The sequence below is a fragment of the Agelaius phoeniceus genome, chromosome 13 (assembly GCF_051311805.1).
Source record: "Agelaius phoeniceus isolate bAgePho1 chromosome 13, bAgePho1.hap1, whole genome shotgun sequence".
Taxonomy (NCBI): Eukaryota; Metazoa; Chordata; class Aves; order Passeriformes; family Icteridae; genus Agelaius; species Agelaius phoeniceus.
This window is the reverse complement of record NC_135277.1, coordinates 6119294-6136667: the sequence shown is the minus strand read 5'-3', so window position 1 is coordinate 6136667 and position 17374 is coordinate 6119294. Positions and strand designations below refer to the sequence as shown.

The 17374-nt window shown below is 49.6% G+C and overlaps 1 protein-coding gene across 1 annotated transcript in view; it reads left to right on the top strand.

Annotated features, from left to right (window-relative positions):
- ST8SIA2 (ST8 alpha-N-acetyl-neuraminide alpha-2,8-sialyltransferase 2) overlaps positions 1-15261 on the top strand; it is a 32734-nt gene extending 17473 nt beyond the window's left edge. Inside the window, exons 5-6 of the mRNA XM_054642203.2 lie at positions 2001-2294; positions 12817-15261. Of these exons, the coding sequence (XP_054498178.1) occupies positions 2001-2294; positions 12817-13102 (580 nt within the window). The 3' untranslated portion in view covers positions 13103-15261. The remainder of the gene's footprint in view (positions 1-2000; positions 2295-12816) is intronic.
- The last annotated feature ends 2113 nt before the right edge of the window (positions 15262-17374 follow it).

Below are 17374 nucleotides of genomic sequence, written 5' to 3'. Positions count from 1 at the left end.
CTCACAGCTCCATGTGCACTCAGAGTTCTGCTGGAAACCCTTCCACACATCTCCAAGTGCTCCCCACGTGTTCTTGTAGGTGCACCTTGTCTCTTCTCATGGTGCACCATTCACCCCCTCAACCTCCTCTTCTCTCAGGTTTGTCCTCTTGCAAACAAACCCCACCTGGGCTCTCACAAACCTGATTCACTTCTGCCCTTGAGCATGAGAGTGCACCACACAATGCCCTGGCACCACATGCCCAGGTGTGACAGTCCCCTCTGTCCCCAGTGCTGCACTGCCCTAGGGACCTGCAGCAGCACATCCTCAGCCCTGCTGGGACACACCAAATTCACTTCTGGAGGTGTCTGAAGTGGAGAGGAGGAGCTCCTGCCCTCCCAGCCCCATGCCCCTGTTAGCTGAGAGGCTGTGGAATCCACAGATGATTTATGTACATGCAGACATTTGTTTTCTGGTGAGTCTATTACAAGGACAGCCCAATCCATCAGCAGCTCACAGAGGCGGTGCTGGTGTGACGTGGGAATGAGGATAATGTCACCTCTGTCCCCCTCTCAAGCCCTGCTGCTCCAGCTGCCTGGCTGCTGGCAGCTCCAGCCTGCCCACAGGGGACAGAGCATCATCCTCCACTGGAACACAAGTGAGCAGAGGGAAAAACTGCTTACTGTGCTTCTGGCAAAGTTCAGTGAGGGGCATTCATGTCAGGCAGCAAAACTGCTGGAGAAAAGCTTTTCTGGATGTGAGGATGGGGATTTTGAGCAGCTTCTCCCCAGCCATTTGCTGGTGGAGGTCTGGCACAGACACACTTCCCATTGTAGGTTGTTTGAGCCACTGCTGGAACCTGCATCTTCCTGAGGATGGTTTGCTCCATCCAGGCAGCCTTTTCAGCAGGGTTGGCAGTGACCAGTGATTGGGTCTGTGTCCAGGATACAGCTCCAATGTTTATTTTTACTGAATTCATTCCTGTAATGAGTCAATCAAAAGGCCCCCATGCCAGTAGCTAGATTTTCCTTTAGTTTTCCCATCTGTAAGTAGGGAAAACAGTAATAATATCTCATTATCAAGGCAGATGCTTAGGATGCAATTCCTGTTTGTTAAATACTGTAACTTCACTGTCAAACACCACAGCAGAGCACTCAGTGTGCAAACACATGGGTAGCCTCTGGTTTTTGGGATGCTGGGGGAGCATCTCTCTGCATCTCCCCATCAGCTGGTTCCCAGTGCCATTTGTCCTGTGCCATGGGCATGGCACAGACACAGATGACCCCCCTGAAGAAGCTGTAAGAAACCACTCTATAACCAGGGTGATTTGTTGGCACTTTGTCCCACAGGCCCTCAGCCCTCAGGCTGCTGTGGCACAGGAGATACATGGCCCATGCCCACATGTACAATCTGAGAGGAGGCACCAATGAACACTACAGAAAAAGGTGTTTTTTGAGGGTCAGAGCCTCCAGACAGGCAGACCCTGTGGAGACCATGTCCTGGCATCCCCCTCCTGCTGGTGTCAGTATCACCACGGTGCCACCAGGTCTGCTGTTGGCAGAGACTCACCAGGGGAGAAAAGGCCTTTGGGAGTGTGTTACTCCAGCAGGGCTGGAATTAAGAGGGAAGTGCTTTCCTTGAATGGAAAAGGCTGTTTTGTCTAAAAGCTGCCATGAGAGCAGAGACAGGAGCTTTGTTGCTGATGTTATCTTGGAGAGGCACCAGAAGAGCTGACACTCCCTGCAAACCACCCAGGTGACACCACAGTTGTGGCTGATATTAGCCTTGTCCCAGGGGGAGATGTGTGCACGTGCCATCGTGCTGAGGGATGGTGGCTGAGATGGAGATGGCTCATCATCACTACTGCAGAGGGTCATTCTCCCTCCTCTTCCTCCCAAAAGCACGGGCGAACGGGCGCAATGTCACCAGCCCTGGTGGCTTTTGGCACCCCACCCCACTCCTGCCCGTCGCTGCCCTCTCTCAGTGCATTAAACAGGGCTGCTGGGTGTTCTCCTTTGCAGGTGCAACCTGGCCCCCGTGCAGGAGTACTCCCAGGACGTGGGCATGAAGACAGACCTGGTGACCATGAACCCCTCGGTGATCCAGCGCGCCTTCGAGGACCTGGTGAACGAGACGTGGCGGGAGAAGCTGCTGCAGCGCCTGCACAGCCTCAACGGCAGCATCCTCTGGATCCCAGCCTTCATGGCCAAGGGGGGCAAGGAGAGGGTGGAGTGGGTGAACGAGCTCATCCTGAAGCACCACATCAACGTCAGGACTGCCTACCCCTCGCTGCGCCTGCTGCACGCGGTCCGAGGGTGAGCGCCGCTCTGCTGAGCTCCCAGCCAGCAGCCCCTGGGCTGCAAAGGGATCCCTGGGCTGCTGGGACCCACAGATTGTTTTCCTGCAGGAAAACAGCACCAGTTGTTCCCTTCTGCAGACCATGAGGATGGGGTGCTGGATGGTCCCTAGATAAGAGTGGTGTTTGTGAGGTCACCAGGCTGGAGGAGGAATTGAGAATCTGACTCCATGTTCTCAGAAGGCTGATTTATTATCTTATCATATCATATCATATCATACCATATCATATGGAATCTGGGACTCTGGAAGCAGTCACCAGACTTTATTAAAAACTTTTATAGGTATCTTTAGTATGGTTTTAGTATAGCATTCTATAATCTATATATTATATTATATTGTATTATATTTTAATTATATTATATTACAGAATTCTATATTCTATAATAATCTATAATCTATATAGATCTATAATCTACAATCTATGTTCTATAATATTCTATAATATATCATATATATTATATTTTAATTATATTATACTATAGAATTCTATATTCTATAATAATGTATTATCTATATAGATCTATAATCTACAATCTATGTTCTATAATATTCTATAATATATCATATATATTATATTTTAATTATATTATAGAATGCTATATTATATAATAATCTATAATCTATAATCTATATTCTATCATATTCTATAATTATATTATATTATATTATATTATATTATATTATATTATATTATATTATATTATATTATATTATATTATAGAATGCTATACTAAAACCATACTAAAGAGAAAAGATACTTACAGAAGTTTTTAATAAAAATTTCTCTGTTGACTGCTTCCAGTGTCCTGACACAGCTGGACTGTGATTGGTCATTAAGTTAAAACAATTCACGTGTTGGATAAACAATCTCCAACCACATTCCAAAGCAGCAAAACACAGGAGAAGCAATCAGATAATTGTTGTTTTCATCCCTCTCTGAGGCTTCTCAGCTTCCCAGGAGAAGAATGCTGGGCAAAGAGGATTTTTCAGAAAATATGAGAGTGACAGATAAGAACTTCTGAGCAGGGGCTCCCCGCTGTGCTCTTTGAGTGTGAGGGCTTTTAGCAATATCCAGACCTCCAGGGCTTTCCTGGGGCATCACCATAACTCCCAAGCCTGTGGTTAGGGCTTTCCATGGAGAAATGGGTGAGCACTGAGCTGGCAATGAGATTTGTCACCTTGTGCTTCAGAGACACAGGTCTGACACAGCTCCTCAAGTCAGGGAGCTCCTGTGTGAGCCTGGCTGGGAGGGGAGTGATGTGGTCTGGTCCTGCTGGTCACATAAACAGGGCCAGGTGGTGGTGACTGGTGTTACTCTGAGGGAAGGAAAAGGTCTTTCTGTTCTCTGCCTGATCTTCAGGTGTACAGGAGACACAGCTGGGAATGGTGGGAATGAGGAGGCTATAAAAGAAAGAGAGCCCCAGGGGTGAGATTTTCATATAAATAACTTGGGAATGGGGTAGGCTCTTGCTTTTGTGCTTTATTTCTCTAGGAGGATCATGATTCTTTAGGCATTTAGGGAGTTGAGGCAGACAGTGACTTTTGCTGGAGATGACTTATGGCAGCAGTTGTCCTCTGATCCTGACTAGACCCCGTTCATCTCACAGGATGGCAATTTCCTTCTGTAGCTTCTAAAAAGCCTCAGCATTAATGTTCCTTGATTTCTGTGAGCCCTTCTCCTGCACTCTCTGAGTCTGAGCTCTGCAGTCAGTTGGCCCCTGCTGGGTGTTTCCTGCCCCAGCTCAGGTTGTGTCAGTGCTGGGGGTGGGTAGGGGACAGGTTTTGGGGTCATTTCTGCCAGGAGCAGGGCAAGGAGGGGCTCTAGGGCAGCCTGGGAGGGGTGGAGTGGCTCCATGGTGCCTCACAGGCAGCAATAATGAGCAAGTGCCACATCTGCCCCAAGTGTTAGAGGCTTCCCTGGGCCAGAGAGGCATCTCACAGAAAACACTGGCTTTGAGGTAAGGAAAGGGAAGGAAATGATGCCACAACTCACAGAAGGGGAAGACAGGTAGGAAAAAAAAAATCCCACAACCCAAATTCAGAGCTATTTCTAGCCATAATTGACTTACTTTCATCTGTCAAAATAGAATTAAGCTCCTGTAATAAGCCCTCTAAATCAACAGGCTGCTAATCCTGTGCTGGCAACCATTCCCAGTGCCAGAAACTTCCCATAGGAAGCTTTGCAGAGGAGTTGGCAAGGGTTAGGCATCCCTTTCCCATGGGAGAGGAGGATGCCTCCACAAGCTCAGCTGCTGGGCTTATCTTCCACCTCACAGCATCTCCCTGGCCTCTCTGTGTCCCTGTGCCCCAGCTGGGCTGGCTGGCACACTGGCTGTCCCTGTGCAGCTCCAGCACAGCAGGGCTGGAGCCACCACCTGTGCCTGGCAGGAGCTGCCTGGCTGCAGCAGGTGCAGGGATTCTGGGAGAAGCCCAGGGGCTCGGTGCTGTCTCATGCAGGGAGCAATGCAGCTGTGCCTTGGAGCAATTCCTTCCTTCCTGGAATCCTTCATGGAATCCTGGAATCCTTCATGGAATCCTGGAATCCTTCTTGGAATCCTTCCTTCCTGGAATCCTGGAATCATTCCTGGAATCCTTCATGGAATCCTTCCATCCTGGAATCCTTAATGGAATCCTGGAATCCTTCTTGGGATCCTGGAATCCTTCCTTCCTGGAATCCTTCTTGGAATCCTTCCTTCCTGGAATCGTTCCTGGAATCCTGGAATCATTCCTGGAATCCTGGAATCCTTCCTTCCTGAAATCCATCCTTCCTTCCTGGAATCCTTCATGGAATCCTAGAATCATTCCTGGAATCCTGGAATCCTTCCTTCCTGGAATCCTTCCTGAAATCCTTCCTTCCTGGAATCTTTCCTTCCTTCCTGGAATCCTGGAATCCTTCCTCCTTTTAGTGTAACTCCACTGAGCTCTCCTGCAAGGAACATGGTTTTGGGCCTCTCAGAGCCCCCAGGGGCTCAGGGGTGCAGCCAGTGAGGGCAGCAGGCACCTGAAGTGAGCTGGGGGTGCTGGGGATGGCAGCAGCCCTGGCTGGACAGTGGCTGTTACTGGTGTCAGATCCCAAGGTCCAGGTTGGAAATGCATCCAAGCCCTCCCTGCCGTGCCCTGGGCTGGTCACCGTGCTGGGGACAGTGCCAGGTGGCTGCTGGCAGCACAGGGGCAGCACTAATTCAATGATAACCACAGGGGCCAGCGCTGATCCTCGGCAGGGATCGCCCTCCAAGCCAAGGGCGCTGCTGCCTGACCTGCCCTGCTGCTCTCACACTGATCAGCAGCAAAACAAGGATGCCTGCTGATTAGCAATTAGCCTAATGAGAAGTGCAGCCCCCTCAGAAAGGCAGAGCTGATGGGAGCACTTCAGCAGTGACCCAGGAGCTCACAGAGGGCTCAGCCAGGGCTGGGGGTGAAGGGCTGTGCTGTTCCCAGCCAGTGTTAACCCTTTCCTTGGGGTGGATTTGAGAGGGATCCAGGCAGAACTGAATGGATCACTCGTTCATGAGGTCTGGGAAATACTTTTTAATGACTGCTTTGTGATGGGAAATATGCAAGACCTTCCTCTTATCTCTCCCACCACTGTCCAGCTGAGACAGCAGTCACAACCCTGGTGCAGGAGAGAACAGCTGGGGATGGAAATAAACCATCACAGCTGAGGGAGGTGGGTGATGCTCTTGGGGCTGTGTAGGAAATCTCTCAGGTACCAATGGGGTTATCTTGACCATCTGCTCAGGGTAACTGATAGGATGTGGTTTGGGGTGGAGGAGTCCTTCCTCAGGACCAGAATCACTAGGAATTTACTCATTCATCTTCTGTGTCACTGGCCAGTCCCTGTGATCATCCCATGGTTTTTGCTTATGAAGGGTCTCCAACAGCATCCTCTGTCTCTGCAGCTCTCTCTGTGCTGGTTCACAGCACTGTGTTTTTATTTGATAGATCTGAGATTTGTGAAACAAATACATTTTGTGCCTAGTGGTGTGCAGCAGAGAATGAAAAACCCACAAATCCCCTCAGCACATCCCTCTGTGCTGCAGTGGGCTGATGTTGCAGAGAGGCCCCATATTCTCCCTTTTTGGCTAAAGCTACCTTTTATCATCTACCCTGAGTTAATTTGGAACTCACAAAGAAATGAGAAATGGGGGAAGTTTTTCAGCCAAAGCACCCCTTTATTTATTTTTTTTTCCCCAAGGAATAGTACTTCCTACAAAGGCTGACATCTCAGCCAACTTCAATTTGGCCACAAAAGTGTTGCCTTTTTTTTCTCCACTACCAGCAAAATACATTTGTGAGCCCTTGACTTCTCCTTGAACCACAGTATTTATTGTCCTGCTCTGCTTTCCCTCAAACCAAAACTCATTTCAAGTGGCAATTGAGCCTTTTTCCTATAATTTTCAGTGCATTTTGGGGCATTTGTAGAGGGTGCATTGCCGGGATAAGTAAAAAGCATTTGGTTTTGTTGTCCTTAACAGCATCATTTGAGAACATCACCTTTCAAGCTGTGGGGGTGCTTTAAATGTTTGCTGATAGTGGCAGGCTTTTCTCACACAGTTCAGCCCTCACCAGGAGGGGACAGAGCCTTCAGCATTCCAGTGCAGGAGCTCAGGAAGGAGCCAGGTGGCCCCCAGGGCTGCAGAGGGGGCACTTTGGTGGCAGGGAGGCACTGCTGTGTGTTTCAGGGTGTGTGCATCCTTACTTTGCAGTGGTTCCATAAAATGTCCCCTGAGCAGTTCCTCTGGCCAAGGGGAGCAAGCAAACCCCTTACAAGTTGCCTGTTAGTGTCTCCAAAAATCCTTGTAATCCCTATTGCCAAGCAGCTTTCATTGGAGAAATAACATGGAATGCAGGCAGAGAGGGAAAATAATTGTGTTGGGAGGTTTGTCTGTCACTCCTTGCAGGGAATTCAGGGACACATTTCACTTTGTCTAATCTGCTCTAGCATTTCTCACTGTGTCCATCACAAGGGGCTCTTGGCAGTAACCAATTCCAGTCCCATAAGATTTTGTTAAGGGCTTCTTGAGAGGAAAAAAAAAAAATTAAAAATCAATAAACCTTCCAGCTCCTTGGCTTGGTCTCCCATTAGGTTTAAATCCAAGCAGCTGTGACAGCTGTTGTGTGCTCTTCAGGACAATGATGCTCCAGAGCTGCATCCTCACAGCCACAGGGTGCATTCATCTTTGCCTGGGGTGTGTGCCTGGCCCCTCACACCCAAACAGGGGCTGAGCCTCCACCTTTGCAGGGTTCCAGGGCTGCCTTTGCAGGGTTCCAGGGCTGCCTTTGCCATCCATCAGCTGTGGTGGGAGCCCTCCTTGCTCCCTCCTCTCCTCGTGTCCCCATCATCCCAGCCCCCTTTGCCTCGCACAGGGCAGGTGTGCAGGTGGTTCTGATCTGTTCCTTTCACTGCATCCCTCCACAGCCTCTGCTTTTCTCTAGCACATCACTAAGCTCCTGCTTTTCCTTTTCAGAGCCCTCCCGGCTCTGTTTCTCTCAGCCTCTGTCTCAGGGTTGGTTCTGCTGTGTCCAGCAGTGTGGGGCCAGCATCAATCACTTGTGGGTTTTCCAGAGCAGCTCCTTCATGCTCCCTCCCTGATTGGGTTCCTCTGAAATACCTGCCCTGGGGTCTTGTGCCTTAAAGCTTTTCCCCTAAACATTAAACAAATGGTTTTAGGGCTGTGGTCCTGCACTCAGGTGAGGGAAAAAGATGTTCAAAAGGGGTAGGGAAAGAAAACAGCCATTCATGTGTGTGTGAGTGGAGTGGGGTGTGAGGGGCAACTGTGAACACCCACAAAGCCTTGTGTGGGATAGATCAGTGGAAATCCTGCAGAAAAAGTCCTTGTGTGAGCTATTATCCTCTCCTCTTCTGCACTTGAGGCACCTTGAACCCGAGCTGTGGTGTGTCTGCAATGGGGGCCCAAGAGAGTCAATTTGTTAATCTGGAAGATTCAGTCTTTTCTTTTTCAAAAGAAGTGAAGGGGCATAGAAAGGAAAGGTGAAAAATATAAGGTTATTCTCAATTATTTTCCCTTTTTGTCTGTTTAGAAAAGCTTTAACTTGCGGGTGTTAAGTACCACATGTGTTTGAAAAAAACATCACAGCTCAAGATCTGGAGGAGAGTTTTTTATCTGTGGCTCAGAGCTGATTTCCTTGTGCCAAATCACCAAAAGCAGAACCAGGCTACATGGTCTGGGTCCAGTCTAGACCAGGAGGCTGGGTTTGGTGTTTGGGCTTTGCCCAGCCTCTGGATAGAGCCCAGGTGACACCAGATGCAGTTTTTGGAGTCAGTGTCAGCATCTGGATGGGGACGTGCCCATTCCTGCTTGCCCAGCACAGCTCTCATCACTGCTCGTGGCCCTTGGCTCTTCTGGTGGATGTGACAGAGGAAAGGGCTGGACAGAAAAGGGGCTGGGAGAAGCTGAATGGGGACATCAGCTGCTCCCTGGGCTCCAGCACTTCATCTCCATCCACCTAGCTCTGGGTTCTGTCTCCTGGCAGCAGCTCCTGTCCCCCCTGCACCACCTCAGCCAGGGCGCTCACTCTGGTTATCTGTGCCTGGTTTTCCTGGGTATTACTGGAGCAGGGTGTGTGTGGCAGGCTGATAAAACACTGCTGCCACTCAAGGACCAGCACCTCCACAACAGCCTGTGTTTATATCACTCTTTTAGGAATTAGCTTTTTTAAAAGAGTCCGAAATTCCATTATTTCAGCTATTCTGATTTGTATCGTGAAATAATGCAGCTGATACTGCTGAAATTTGATTTCTTCATTGACCTATGCCTTTTATTCATTTCATCAGGGCAATGGATTTTCTGTTAACTTTATCCTGTGGGTTAACCCTTACCAGGAGGATAGAAGTTATTTCAGGTTTTTCTCAGGTTGGTCAGCAGAGAGCAGACCCCTGCCCTGTCTAGCATGAATGCTGCCTGCAGGGAGGAGTTCTGCACCCAGCATTGCAGCCCAGGTCCAGGCCAGGCTCTTCTGCCCCCATTCAGTGATGCTGGGGAGGATGAGCACTCTCAGGGTGGTGGGGCAGGTGCCCCAGGTGTGCAGTGGGGAGGTGCCACCTTCCCTGGCTGCTGTGGCTGCTGTGGCAGCCTAGGGCAGTGGCACTGTTGCCTCCTGCAGGATTCCCCCTGGGCTGTGAGGTCCCAGCACAGCAGTTCCTTTCCCTGAGAAAAGGCACCTGGCAGAGGTTCTGCCTTAGGAACCTTCTGATCATCTCCAGTGGAGGAAGAGGAGGTGAGGAGCAGCCAGAACCATCTCCCAGCTGTGGGATGAGACTCTCTGAGCTGCTCTTCTGAAGGCTCAGTTCAGGAAGGTGTCAGGGCTTGTGTCTAGGCTGCCTCCTTACAGAAGATGGCCTTGAAGATCTGATGGCATTTTCCATCTGTCACCACCATGATCTGAAACCAGAGCTGTCTCAGGCAATGTCTCCCTGACAGAATCATGGTTCCTCTTCTGAGCCACATCCTGCTCAGGCTCCTGCCAATCTCAGGAGCTGCATCCCATCCCTGAGGGTTTATTTACAGACACAGCACCAGCTCCTCACTGGGAGAACAGCTCTTAGAACACAGGTATTGGGTTTCAGGACTGCTCTTTGCTCTTCTCTTTTAATTGCTGTCTCTTTCCATAAAATGTTGCAGTTAATAGTTATGGTGATTGGTGTAGCCAGTTTGAAAAATAATTACTGCCTGCCTCGAGATTATCTTTCCTCCTAATTAAAATCCTGGACCTCACATATTAAAGGTGTGCTGTTGACACAGCATCCCATGTGCGCCCAGACAACCTCATTTGGATTTACAGAATTAATTAGGGTTTATTTCCATCCCCAGCTGTTCTCTCCTGCACCAGGGTTGTGGCTGCTGTCTCAGCTGGACAGTGGTGGGAGAGATAAGAGGACGGTCTTGCATATTTCCCATCACAAAGCAGTCATTAAAAAGTATTTCCCAGACCTCAGCAGAGGATTTCCCACCTTCACTGTGCAGGAAACAAATTGCAGGAGCTCTGGCATGGCCAGTTTTATGGATTGGGCATTATGTGTTATGTTATGTCATCCATGTGGGTGTTTGGGACAGCCTGGAGTCCCTCACCCTCTCTCAAAGCTGCATTGAGAATTTATCATGCTGCATGAGTGAGGTTTTTGCAATGCCCTGCCCGCAACAAAGGGAAACACGGACAAAAGAGCCAGGTTTTAATTTTCATTATTAAAAAAATGACTTGTCAGTGTTCCCTACCCCAGTATTATCAAGTGAGTGCTCACTAGCTGCCGTTGCTGAGGTGGATACACTGGGTTGGTGGTGGTAGAGCTGGTTTTGGGTGCTGGTTTGTGGACACTTGCTGGGATTGGTAAGGTTTTTTGTGTGTGCTGGGCTGCAGAGGTCAGCATGTGTCCATAGGGTGCCTCAGTGCCTGACCCATGTCATTTTTCTCACTGTAAATATGCATGAAGCCTCATGGTGACGTGCGTGCCCTGTGCCTCTGTGCAAGCATCACTCCTTCTTGCTGCCAGGGTCCTTGGATGTTCATGGAGTATTTACAGCCTCTCAACAAAACACAGAAGTTAATATTTTGGGAGGGCAAAAGGTCACCAGTATTTTTCTGTGTACCCCAGCTGGTAAATTGATAGAAAGGAGAGTTTTGAGGCTAAAGCAGCTGCAGGACAAACCCAGACAGTTGTCCTCACTCAAAACCAGCTGCTTAATATGACTTGACAGTTCTTCCCAGGTGGCTTCCCTGCTGCATGAGGAGATCCTAATTCACGGTGTTAAATGGTTGTGATAATCTCCCATTTCCCTCTGCACACTGGGGGGCTAATGTGCTTACCCATAAACTCATCAAGGAGGCTGCTTTATGGTTACCTGTGGGAGCAGGTGGCTGTGGCACTGCAGTGAGCTCTGCTGGGTCCCCAGCACAGCCCCATGGCTGGGCAAGCACAGAAAATGCTGATGATACTGCTTTCCCCCCTGTTTCTTGCTCTGGTTTTGTGCTGGATGCCAGCATGAGCCAGGCAAAGATCTCCTTCCCAGAACATCATATTCATCCTTTGCTTGAACAGCCCTGGACGTGCCACCCCAAAAAACTGTCCCTGTGCCCTTCTTGCATATGCTGAGGAGGTCACTCTGCTTCCAGAATTTGATTCACCAGAAAAGTCAATTTTTTTCTCTTATCTGGCTGAGAACAAGCAAGCACGTTTTGTGCCTCGGTTGCTAAATTTTAATAGCTTTCTTGAAAAGCTAATTTGCAGGATTAAGGCTCAGCTCTCCCAAGGGTTCCTGCTGTCTGAGCACCAGACCCTCAGGAACCCAGCAGAAAGTGCAAATGAGGAGCAAGGCACTTCCTGGGGCTCCACTGTGACTGCAGGACCTGCCTCAGGATCCCACACATCTGGAGAGGGCACAGAAGTGCCAGGTGCTCTGTTTGTCCAAGGGGCTGCCAGTCACTCACTCACCTTTAAAAGTAATCCAGGGGCTCAGAGAGGCTGTGCACAGCAGGATGGGCTGCCTGCACCAGCCCTGCCTGCTCTGGGGCAGTGCTGCCATCACACATGCTGGGGGAGGAGGGAATGTGCCTCATGGGGATATTTTCTACCCCCCCAAACCTTTTGCTTTCTGATTTTGCTCCTCTGACAGTGTTTTCCTGAGTGAACCAGATAAGTTGCTTTTGCAATAAATACGGAGCGCTGGAAACATTTTCTTACAGGATGTTGATTCTGCAATAATTTTTATCAGCAGCCCAAAATACTGATACCATTTTTGCTGTTGCATCACTCCATCCCTCCATGCTTGCCCTGTTCTTTTTGCCATCCCTCATAAAAACTAACGTGCTTCCCAGCAGTGAGCACAGCTGACCTCCATATCTCACATTTTCTGTTGCAGTGTGCCATATTGTGTGTCTGATGGGCTCATGCTGCCGAGCGTGGCGATGAATCCTGCTCCAGGATCACAGCAGCAGTGGCTGGGTGTAATGGGAACTCAGCAGTGCATTTTAGCTCTTTCAGCCTGGTGACCCTTTGTTCCAAGGCAGATGTTTTTCTAGCCCTGTCGTGTTTGCTGTCAGAGTAAAATCTCCATTCATCAATGAAAGCCATCAGCATGTGTTTGACTGTGTCTGCTTCGAGGGGTTGTTGGAGTCTACTTGATGTGTGGATGCTTTGGTCTGTGGTATTGATCTCCAGGGTTGATTGGAAGATAATTGTAGGCTGAAGTACTGAAGGCCACTGTTGCAAGCAATTTGTTTTTCATAAAGGATTGTCGAGGCACGAGATGCTTCAGTGCCATGGCAACAAGTGTGATGTAACCAGCAGGCAGAGAGCAGGAGCATGCAGTCCCTGGAGAGGCTTTTCCTTGGCATGGAGAGCTCTGCCAGTCAGAATCCTCTCAATTTGCATCACCAATACATCTCAGTGAGGGGCTGGAGAGGGGAAAAAAGGTGCAGAGCAGGGTGTGCTGTGTGAATAACAGGCTCCATGTCCCTTTGCAGGTACTGGCTGACCAACAAGGTGCACATCAAGCGCCCCACCACCGGCCTGCTCATGTACACCCTGGCCACCCGCTTCTGCAACCAGATCTATCTCTATGGCTTCTGGCCCTTCCCCCTGGACCAGAACCAGAACCCAGTCAAGTACCACTACTACGACAGCCTCAAGTACGGCTACACCTCGCAGGCCAGCCCGCACACCATGCCCCTGGAGTTCAAAGCCTTAAAGACGCTGCACCAGCAAGGAGCCTTGAAGCTGACTGTGGGGGAGTGTGATGGGGCCACGTAGGCTGGTCCCCAGGCATGTTCCTGCACAGCCACAGGAGGAGGGAGGGGGCAGAAAGGACGAGCGGTGCCTGCTGGGGTTGGTCTCCGTTAAGGCGCAGCACAGCGACACAAATATATCTACGTGGTACCTATATATATTGACCTGAGTGTTATAACTGTTTGGTGTTCACCAAGGGAAGGGCAGGAGAGATGCAGGGGCGTCTCACAGGACTGGCCTGGGCAAGACCCCCTTTGCTGTGGGGCTTGCTGGACTCGAAGGGTGTTTGCCTTCCACGGGAGAGGTGTGGAGGTGGCCTTGGTTCTGCGGGTGTGTTGGGGATGGTGACCGTGAGCCGTTTGTCGTGACTGGTGCCAGGTTGGTAGTTAGTTTGTTTGGCCAAGGGCAGCGAGGTGCACCCTTGGCCCCGTGCTCGTGGCGGGGAGGGGAAGGGGAAGGGGCAGGGAGGGGGTGGGCAGGGAAGGTTTGTTGGTGGCTCTCACAGCCCAGGGTCTGTGGCTCCGAGCGGGAGCCGGGTCCTGCTCCGCAGGGATCAGTGCCCAGATCCATCCAAACGCGGGGTGGGCACAGCCTTGGGAGCGGGGGAAGCCTCTGGGGCTGCAGGAGGTGGCAGGGAGCAGAGCTGAGCTGATCCCAGTGACACTCACACATGTGAGGGGCTCCAGAGAGGCGCTGGGCAGGGGGATGGTGAGGAGGATGCCGAATGTTTCTGCTGAATGTTGAATATTTCTCTTCCTTTTCTGAGGAGCAGAGATGCTGGAATGTCACAGGAAGGAGCTTTGCTGCCACAGAGCAGCACCATTAGTATTGAGTAGTCTCACCGTGTCACAAGGACACCCAGCATCTGTCAGGGCTTGTGAAAACCATAAGTATATCCAGCTCTTAATTCCTCAAATTCCCAACTGTTCCCTCTAAGCAGCCTGCCTTCCTTCCTCCTCCAAAAACTGCCAAAATACGGATGATAGGCCTAGACCCAGCCAAGCAGAAAGACCACAGGACTTCAAGGGACTTTTTCAAGTCTAAATAATTTATTTTCAGTTTCTCCCCAAAGAGCCAGCACACAGTGCTGAATTCCTGGAGTCCCACTCTGTCAGTCCTTTCAAGCCCTAATTATCTCTCACTCCCAACAGTTAAATAGGATGTCAGATGGATCTGGATGGGATGCTTGCCTAGTGATGAACATCATAGAAATAATCTTTTTGGGTTTTTTTTCCTCCCAGACAGAAGCCAAAATATAAAGAATTTTTATTACCACATTTGCTTTTTCTCTGATTTTTGGGGGTTTTGAAGGAAGCAACTAGATTGATCTGATGATTCTGTTTCATTTTCTGCCTCTGTAGCCTATTCTGTTTGTTTCCTAATTAGCACTCAGTGCCAGAATGCAGGTGAGTCCAGGGTTCAGCAAGGGCTGTTTGGGTTTAATTTGTGGCAGAGTAAATAACACTGCACAGGCAGACCTCAGGCATGCACTCCACTGCTGCCATGGCTGGGTATCATCACCTTTGGGCCTCCTCCTGCTGCTGTGTTTTTTAAGTTAAAAAGTGCACAGTTTGGGGCTGAAATACTTGACATTGTCTCTTTAAAAGCTGAGTGCTTTGAGTGGTAAAAAGAAGAGCTCACTTTCATGTTTTGGGCTGTAAAAGCTACTGTACCCATAGGAGCCTCCAGCCTGCTAATTAGTGTCAGATGAAGATGGCTAAGATTAAGGTATAAGCAACATTATAGTGGATAAATGTGGGCTAATCTGCCACTGAGGGGATGTTTCTTTCCAGCACCAGAAAATCGTTTCTTTCATGTCTTTTTTTTTATTTTTTTAAACCTGGTGCCTTTTTTTTTTTCCCCTGCATATTATTTTTACGTGACTTTAGTTTCACAATAAAGCTAAACCTGGCTGTGAACCTCAGCTTAAGCTGAGACAGAAGGAGACAGAGAGTAAAACTGCAGGATGGAAGTAATCTGCAATGCCAGGGAGCTTCCCACGATTCAGGAGTGGTTTTTAAAGCCAGATAATTCCCAGGTTTGTCCCCAGCACAGGGGGAGGGACAGGGCAGGGCTGGAGCTGCAGGGACTGCTAAAGCCAACTGTTGTATTGAGGGGCCTGGGCCATGCTACTGATTGCTGTTAGCAAACCTTCTTTTTAAATAAAAGTAGAGGAAATGAAATCAATGTGCAGGGGTTTCATTTTTACTCTGTATTTTCACTGAAGGGCGAGAGGGGAGCCAGGACCATGGAGTGCCATGGGATCAATTCCAGGAGAGCCTGGAACCCCTTTGGCTGGTGCAGGAGAGGGGAAGGCTGGGCTTGTTTGCCCACGTGGGGTGGGTGTCAGGGCTGTGCCAGGGAGACATCCAGAGCCATCAGGATGTTCTTGCTGTGCCTACAGGGGTTTTTGAGCTGAAGCTACAGCAGCACAAAAAGGGTGTGCCGGGGGGTGAAACGGGGATGGGAGAAGGGATTTTTCTTTCTGCTGCTCTTGAAGCAGCTGCTGCATCAAAGCACAGGCAAGTTATAAGCAAATTATTCAGGGGGATGAAATTGCTGGTGATGTTTCTATTCCCAGAATGGGTCCTGTTCCACCCCCGTTGTAAAAATGTATTAAACCATGAGCAAGACCCTGCAGCTATTGAAATCCCTGGCTGAGCTCCCATTTCACCTTGCTGCCATGCAGGCTGGTCTCTGCTCTGTTTATATGCACAAAAAACAACTAACAATTTCCCCTTGCTTTAGTGTTTTGTGTCAAGCCCTCTGGTCTGGTTCTCTGAGCTTCTCCTCAGGTTGAAAACACAATTTATCATCTCAGTTTCCAGCAAATAGGTGGGACCTGGCTCCACCGAGCCCCAGAGTGCCACAAAGCCCCTGTGCTGTTCATGAGCAGCAGGAGCAGAGATCCAGATTCACCTCCTGCAGCAGTGCTTGGGGTGGGTGGATGATTTTGGGGCTGTTTTGGGGCAGCACAGCAGCTGCCAGATGCTGTGGGGTCCCAGCAGCTGCACCCAGCTGCTGCTTGATGGATTTCTTCATGCCCAATTAAGGCTCTTGTGTCATCGGGAGTGAAACAGAGGAGAGCATTGATGCTCCTTAGGCAGAGATGCAGGTGCACAGTGTGGCACCATGGCTGTGGCTGAGTGCCCTGGAAGGCAGCAGCAGCTCCCCTTGCTCTTCCCTCCTCCATCCCAGCACTGCCTCCAGCCCTGGGGCTGCTCCAAACTGGTGCTGCTGGCGGCTCTGGTTTGGGGAGCTCCCTCCCATGGGTTTGTGCCAAAAGGCCCCTGGAGGGTAAGAAGTGACCTAAACTTGAAAAATAGAGGAAAACTTGACTCTCCAACTGGCTAAGCCCAGAGTCGGGGGCTTTTTGGGGCAAAGAGCTCAAATGCTCTAAAAGGTGCTGCTGGCCAAGTGTTCTCCTCACCCTGTGCCCCTGGGGCATCTTCCAGGTCCAACAGCTTGGGAGTAAGGGCTGTGTGTTCCCTGCTCCCACACCACAGGGAGAAGCCCAGATGCCTTCATTTTATCCGTGTTTTGTTGGGTTGCATCCCACCCTTGGAGTCTGCCACAGCCTTGGCATCTATATATATATAAATATATATCTAGTGGCATGGCTCTTGCTCTCCTGGGGGAGATCATGCCATATCTGCCCTGACACCAAGCACATCTCCTCTGGTCAGGCTGCAGAGCCTGCAGGCTCCACTGCCAACATCCTTTATCATTAATACCTGCACTGCCTTCTTTAGAGCTGACTGGGGTGATTGGGGTGGCAGCAGCTCCTCTGAACTGCAGCACAGCATCCCCTGGCTGCTTCCCACTCTGCCCAGCCCCTCCCAGCCCCACAGCACAGGGATGGAGTCTGTCCCCTTCCCCCAAACTCTGCTCCAGCCAGGGCTTGCTGCAGGTCAATAACCAACCCTCTGCTTCACTCCCAGGCAGTGAAGTGCAAATAGTCACTGTGATTCAAATTACCTTTTAATTTCTTTTCAAGGTGCCTGAGGGGTTTCTTTAGTCCTATGAAAAAAAATGATTTTTTTTTTTTTTTTTTTTTTTTTTTTTTTTTTTTTTTTTTTTGGAGACACCAATCTTGCAAACCAGGAAGACACAATATTTTGTATTCAAGGTGTAATGAAAGATGTTCTCATTTTTACACTGCATTTTGGATACTTCTTGGGAATAACACTGAGCACTTCAGACAGTCTCAAACGATACAAACTATTTATGTTGATCCCAAAACAAATTCATTTTTAATTTTGTGCAAAATAGTCTCAAAAAGCTGGCACCATCTAC